General features: G+C 40.8%; 1 protein-coding gene across 1 annotated transcript; it reads left to right on the forward strand.

Annotated features, from left to right (window-relative positions):
- Positions 1 to 1,143: 1,143 nt before the first annotated feature.
- On the forward strand, positions 1,144 to 6,361 carry LOC144639585 (L-fucose kinase-like; the record flags this gene model as incomplete). The annotated part of the gene is made up of 10 exons (XM_078498870.1): positions 1,144 to 1,293; positions 1,444 to 1,505; positions 1,694 to 1,778; positions 1,953 to 2,016; positions 2,685 to 2,782; positions 3,529 to 3,563; positions 3,873 to 3,973; positions 4,242 to 4,693; positions 5,138 to 5,237; positions 6,146 to 6,361. Coding segments are annotated over 10 exons (1,251 nt in total), but the record flags the coding sequence as incomplete, so codon positions are not given.
- Positions 6,362 to 6,959: the final 598 nt, after the last annotated feature.

Here is a 6,959-nt window from a genome sequence, read left to right on the forward strand (position 1 = left end):
TTTTAGGCGGTGACGCCTATATGCTGTGGCCCGTGGACGGGCAATGTTACGATTACTCCAACCGAGTAGCACTGAGAACTAGGCACTTTGTTGTTTACTCAGTTCGGTACGCCATCTTTGATTGTCATGAGTACTGAATCAACTTTAAGAGCATCCATCGGCAAAACGCGTTTGATTTCTAACGTACAGTTAAACAGAGTTTTGGGTTCAGGGGAGAATGATGTACTGGATAATTGTGAGCTCGCTTAAAGAACTTTTCTACCGTTATACGTGTATTCGAAGTCGGCATACGTGATGGCAGACTAACTTGACTGATGTTGAATTTGACGAGTGAAGGCCGGTTAGTGTCATAACTTTTGAAACCTTTCCAAAAGGGAGACCGATGGCAGCAGTATCTTGATTAGATTGCAAAGGTGAGCTATCTGAAATCTTTGTTTGCTTTGACGTGCATTGTTGTCGATAATATTTAAGTTTAAGTTAATTTTCTTTTCTTTTCCCTTCGCGACTCGCCATCTTCATTTTACTGCTTTTGATAATATTTATTCGGGTATTTATCTTAAGCCATTAAAAACAAAACAGTGACGGTATCCGTATTCCTATTTGTACGAGAAGCCAGAATTAAGAAAGAACTTCTACCCTATTGCTGATTTAGCTGATCTAAAATGTTTTGTTTGATAAGTTGCATAAATGCATGGAAGTGATTCTAGTAAGCGGTGTTGACTTCATTACATTTCAGACCATTTCAATACGGAAATGTCACACAATCTTCAGTATCGACTAGGTGTGGAATCAATCCTGGGCCTTTCTGTTGCTAAATGACGAAGTTCATAATGATTTAATGTATTTATCTTATCATACTGTAGGTTTGTAATGTATTGGAGGTTCGTTTTGTAGTCAAGGCAAATAAAAATTAAAATGAATAAGAAAAATGCAATTTCTGGGATCATTGTAAAGCGTCATCGCCTGTGCATGCATGTATGCGTGCCGGTTAACCGAATAGGAGTGGACGGCCGAAGTGAAAATTTGAGTAGAATTGATCAGAACAGTCAAGTTTGCTATCCGTTTTGCGATTTTGTCCTTTTCTTCAAGCTTTCTTATTATTTTCACTATTAAATCAATAATTGTGCTCGTTTCCATTCCTCAGTTGCATCCAGCGCCACGTCTCCAGGCGTGGCTGCACGGACTCTGGCGTGTATTGCCGACGTGTTAGGTGCGATGGCAGGAGAGAGAGCTGGGCTGAGAAGTGGTCCGGCCCGCAATGAATCCTGGATGCAGGCCTTTGAGCTTCTTGATGTATGTGCACTGTTTTGTGGCTTGTACATTCTCGAGGCAAATACTTAAAGTTATTTATTCTCAAGACTTCATAAACTTAAAGAAAAAGCTTAAATATGCTGGTCTTGTTAATGTTGCTGTTTGTGAACTGATTTTGCCATATGTTTACAGAAAGGAGAAATTTCTGCAGGGATCAAAGCTTTAGCCATGGAACGATCAAAATGGCTTGACAGGTGCGGTTTTAATAAAAAAAAAACGAAAAAACAAAAACATAATAACTTAAGTACCGTAGCCTTCAGCAGTAACGAGTCAACCTCAGCCCTTCTCCCTTCCTGTTCTCTGGCGTTCGCTCAATAACTTGCCGGTCCCTGTGTTTAATTGCAATGTTAAAGTAGTTTTGATTAATATTTCCGTTCAACAGACCTCATTTGCTTATCCGAGCGGCGCGTCATTACGAAGGAGCTGAACAGGTCTTGAGAAGACGGGCAGTTCTTACAGCCAGACAGGTGCGTTACTTCACGTACGTCACGCAACGTTTGTAGCAGTCACGAAGCAAATTTCGCGAGGGTATACACTGGGGAGAGGGAAGAGAAGAAAGGTTTAAGCAGTGGGTGGTATAACCGAAGTTTAAGGTATCAAATCTTCGTATTTTACACCTCTGATCTCATTTCATTTTGCAGTTTTTCCAGACAGAAGAGTATGACCCTCTTCCGAGAGGGCACTGGGTGATAGCGGAGGCACCAGGTTTGTACAGTCTTGTTAATTTTCCTCATTGTTTTCTGTTGTTTGCCATACTGACTCTAGAAAACACCGTCAATGGTCATGTTTTGGTATAGATACTGAGACCTAGACTGAGAGAGAGAGAGCAGGGTTTTTGCCAGCGGAGGGTTGTTTCATGCGTGGCAAGGAACAACAGGCGGTAAAACATTCTCGTCCCCAAAGCCGCTTGTCCCTCTTAGTTGACAGAGCCTGCGGAACAAGTGGCTGTGGGACACATGATTTGATTGGCTAGATCTCTAACAAAGGAAATTTATATTTGGGAATTTAAAACGGTTGATCTAATTGGCTAGATTTAAATTCTCTTTGTTAAAAATCTAGCCAATCAAATTATGTGTCCCCACAGCCACTTGTTCCTCGTGCTCCAGGCTCAGCCGGCTAAGAGGGAAAAGCGGCTATGGGGACGAGAATGGCGGTAAAAGGGAAAAACAAGCTGATTACACAGGCTATAGACTCAATATTAAAATTTCTTAATAAAACTTAGACAAAGCTATGATAATATTGGGCTCAGGTTATGCGAGTATTTGTATAGGATATCTTAGTTTGAAGAAATTCATTACTAGTTCATTTCCCGGGATTTTCAGTAATCCTACAGTAACTGTACTAAATCAAGGGATGTTCTATGTGTATTTCAGCTCGAATAGATCTCTCTGGAGGATGGAGTGACACGCCTCCAATTACTTATGAACAAGGCGGGGCTGTGCTGAATGTCGCCGTTAAACTCAATGGACAGGTAGGGGCTCTTCGACTGAGGTGATGAGATTGTGTTTTCGCAGTGTTGTACGTCCATTTTACCACCGAGAATGACTGGCAGAAATTCATATTTCAGTATGACGTAGCTGTACAGAAATTCGTGTAGAGCTTCTGACTAATTACATGTATTACTTAAATGTGAGCATTCGGAGACGGAACTCTGTAGTAATCCGGCATCAGTGTTGATGGTGTTTGACGCGTATTAGCCATGTTCAAAACGAGCAGGGGACTGGGTACGAATATTCAATATCGATTGCACTGCCAAACTGGGCCCGTCATCTGAAAGAGCATCCAAAAATTAGTAACTCAACCAAATTTGAGAGTTATTGGTTTAAACGCATAGGTATGGTTCACTTTTAGAAATTGCTAAAATAAGAGAGATTAGTATGTATTGGAGGGACAGCTGTCCATCCAGCCATACTAAGCTCTCTTATTTTAAAGATTTTTAAAGGAGTTCCATGCCTTTGCGTTTAAACCAATAACTCTTAAATTTGGTTGAGTTACTAATTTTTGGATGCTCTTTCAGTTGACGGGCCCAGTTTTGCAGTGCAATCGATATTGAATATTCGTACCCAGTCCCCTGCTCGTTTTGAACATGGCTAATTTCAGACGTCTCTCTCGCACAGAAGTAATTGTTGGACGAGAGACGTCGTTTTTTCAGAGTGAAATGTGGTTTGTTGTCATATTTTTTCCCTCTTAGTTACGTATAAACTTTTTGTTTTCTAGAAAGTCACAAAAGCTAAAGTCCGGAAAATAAACGAGTAAGTGATATTGTAAAGTGACGTGTTGATTGTTCGACAACTAAGGTATTAGGTATTAATTTCACTTTTTTAGTTGACGTTGTTACATGTCTGCATGGAATTAAGCTAGATTAAACAGAAAGCCGTCATTCCTGGCACGTAAAATATACTGTATACAATTGAGATCGAATCCGGGACTGGTCAACCAACAATGGGGTATTGTATGCATCCCATTCTGAACTATAATAAATTTGCTTATCGTTCTTGACTCAGTAAATTTAAAGACAGTAAAGAGTATTGATTCACACATTTCAATCATTCAATCTTTAGGCTTGAAATCATCCTGGTGATTCACTCAGGTGAACACAGTGTTCGAGTTGTGTGCAGTGATTTGACACATTTGGAGAACTACACTCAACCTAACGCTCCAGGTACTGGTACGATTAGATAAGACGGAGAAAGGGCTCCCTACCCCTGACCTTCCTCCTTCTTGGACCCTGAACGAAACGCCAGTGTGCCCTCTTCAATACAATGAAGGAAGAAATATTTTATTGAAGAAAAGAAACTCTTACTTCATTTCTGAGAATTTTATTTCCAGCAATAATGTAGACAGTGGTCTTCAGTTCACAATTCTCTCAAAGTGACAAAGATAAGATACTCCTATTTATTGATCTCTACATTGTCTATGTTATTCCCCAGGAGCGCTATTGAAGGCCTGTTTTTGTTTACTCGACATCGTAACTCTTCCTTCAAACGAAAAATTATCTGAACAGCTGAGCAGAAAGTACCAAGCAGGCTTTGAGCTCCACACATGGTCAACCGCTCCTCAAGGCAGTGGCTTGGGTACTAGTAGTATTTTGGCGGGAGTTATCCTGACCGCGCTGTTACGCGTGACAGACCGAACAACGAGCATGCATTCCCTTATCCACGCTGTGCTGATCATTGAACAGATGTTAACAACAGGCGGCGGATGGCAAGACAATGTTGGGGGACTGGTACCTGGTTTTAAAATTGGTCGGTCCCAGGCTTCTTTGCCTTTAAAAGTGGAGTGGGAAAAACTGGAATTGAGCGAAAAGACTGTCGAGGATATGACTAAAAGATTGGTCTGCTTTTACTCCGGAAGGACAAGGCTTGCCAAGAACTTGTTACAGGTAGGCAAATGTGGCACGCAAAATTTTCTATCCATCGCAATTGCTTGGTCGAAGACAAAAGTTCCAAGTTAGTGGCTTCTGTCAAGAGAGAGTCTCTCTTGCTTCTGTGAAAATGTCAAACTTCGAGAGTCTCGCTTATAACGTTTTTAAACAGTTCATTGATCTTCTTTTTATTCTAAAAGGACACTTACCTAAAAAGGTTAAATACTCAAGACATTCAGTAAAAAGAATCTGAGACATCAAAAAGGCCAAACCTACTAGTCGCCAATCAAAATTGGGGCATTTTCGTGTTAGTAAAATCTGGCTGAAAGCAAAATGCACTGAGATATTTTATGGTAATTCTACATGTACCATGGATTTTGATTGGCGGATAAACGAAAAACTCTACATCTCTTGGCCACATTCTGCAGAATCGTGATCGTCTCCATTTAATTCTTTTGATAGAATGTTGTCAGGAATTGGTACGCGAGGTTTTCACAAATCACTAACAACGCCAGAAACTTGGTAAACAACGCTGAGGAGGCTGCTAAAGCGCTACAGGAAGGTAAGTCACCTTAATGTTATTTCCTCCCTGACTGTCCAGCTCAGGTGCTAGGTAGAGTTTCTTTGTAGTCAGACATACTTCGCAAAGTTCAAGGATACAATGAGAGTTTGAAACAGGAGACGTAGCAGCAATGATTGATGAGGACGCGATGGCCTTATAGTTACTCCGTCGGATTCGCGTTTCAGTAGTCGCGAGTTTAAGGCTATCTATTGACCTTGTGTTGGGTGTTCTCGTCCCGGGGCACACCCTATGGTAAACTATGCGGGAAGGCTCGTTTTAATAGTTGAAGGAAAGGAAAGGTAGGGACACTGTCATTTGGTTGTTTAAGACCCTCTTTCATAGGCTTCGCGCGACCTCGCAATAACTCTGCAAAAAATAAACCGCCTGTTTTGCAGGCTAGGTCTTTCAAGGAGACGGCTGCGCGCTGGCTAGGACAGTCGCGCCTACTCAAGTAAAAGTTTAAAGAGGGGTTGTAACATTTTTGCTGTAGATATGTGAAAAGGTTTCCTTCTCTGTCAAAAATAATGTATAAAAGTGTAAGGGTTAGGAGTTTGGGGCGAAGCATCTCAATATTAAACATTGTTGAGTTCTTACCCCAGGGGTTCTGGTGCAGAACCCTTAACTCTCACAGTGTTTCCATCCATCCATGAGTTTGAGTGAGTGGACACAGGTGCATTGTTATGTTCAGTGAGACAACCTGACAAATTTTGAGAGATAACCTGCGATGGATTTTCTAGTGGGAATAGTAAAACACTCCTGGTCGTTTTGTGTTACAAAAGCTGGACACGGTCACCCATCACGGTTAGCGCTTACCGTGTGGATGTTAGGCTTGTGAGCAAGACTTTACCGATCAGTCTTGCATCGTTCTTCTTTTGTGAATTTTCTGTGTTGTTTATCCTTTTACGTAGGAAACATCGAGAAGTTTGGTGCGTGTTGGACTTGTTATCGACATCAAAAAAGCCTCATGGCTCCGGGTAAGTGCGATGGTAGTCAACGTACAAATTCACTTTAAAGCTTCCGCGCATTTCTTGTTATACTAGCAAGCTAGGTACGAGAAAGAAAGGAAAAAGGAAGCCTGTACAGAAAATTTATTTCAAAATTTTAAATGTCTGCGTCCAAAAAATGGGCGCAAGATAGTGATTAATGACTGTAGGTGGCTGTTTGTTCTTATAATCTGTTGGTCAGTTTTTTTGTTTGTTTGTTTTTATTGATATGTTGACGACAATTTAGATTCAGGTCATTTTTGTGATTGAAAGAAAAATACAGTGATGCCTGTGTGACACTTCACTCATTCCGCAGGGCTCGAGACTAACGGTAGCCAACTAGCCAAAGGCTAGTAAAAATGCAGTTTTGGCTAGTAGGTTTTGGCCTTTCACTAGCCAAAATGGCTAGTGAAAAAATCAGGCATTAGTGGCAAGAAACCACATTTATTAAAATCGTCTCTCACAGAATATAACTAAGTAAACTGTTGACATTATAGAATGTGAAGCTTTGTGATGTACAATTCAGTTTTATGGTGAAGAACAAAGCCCAATTTTTTCAGGAAAAAAAAAAAACGTGAAGATTTAAGGAACGTTTTACGGTTAAAGGTTTAAACATTATCGCACATTGTTTTCACCCTCCCCCCTTAAAAGAAGAACTGTGCTTAAAAATTGTGGCTAGTAGAAAATCAGTTTTGGCTAGTGAAAACAAAGCTGTCACTAGCCACTTGGCTAGTTAGCA

Source organism: Oculina patagonica, unplaced genomic scaffold (assembly GCF_052425735.1).
Source record: "Oculina patagonica isolate OP01 unplaced genomic scaffold, crgOcupat unplaced1087, whole genome shotgun sequence".
Classification (NCBI taxonomy): domain Eukaryota; kingdom Metazoa; phylum Cnidaria; class Anthozoa; order Scleractinia; family Oculinidae; genus Oculina; species Oculina patagonica.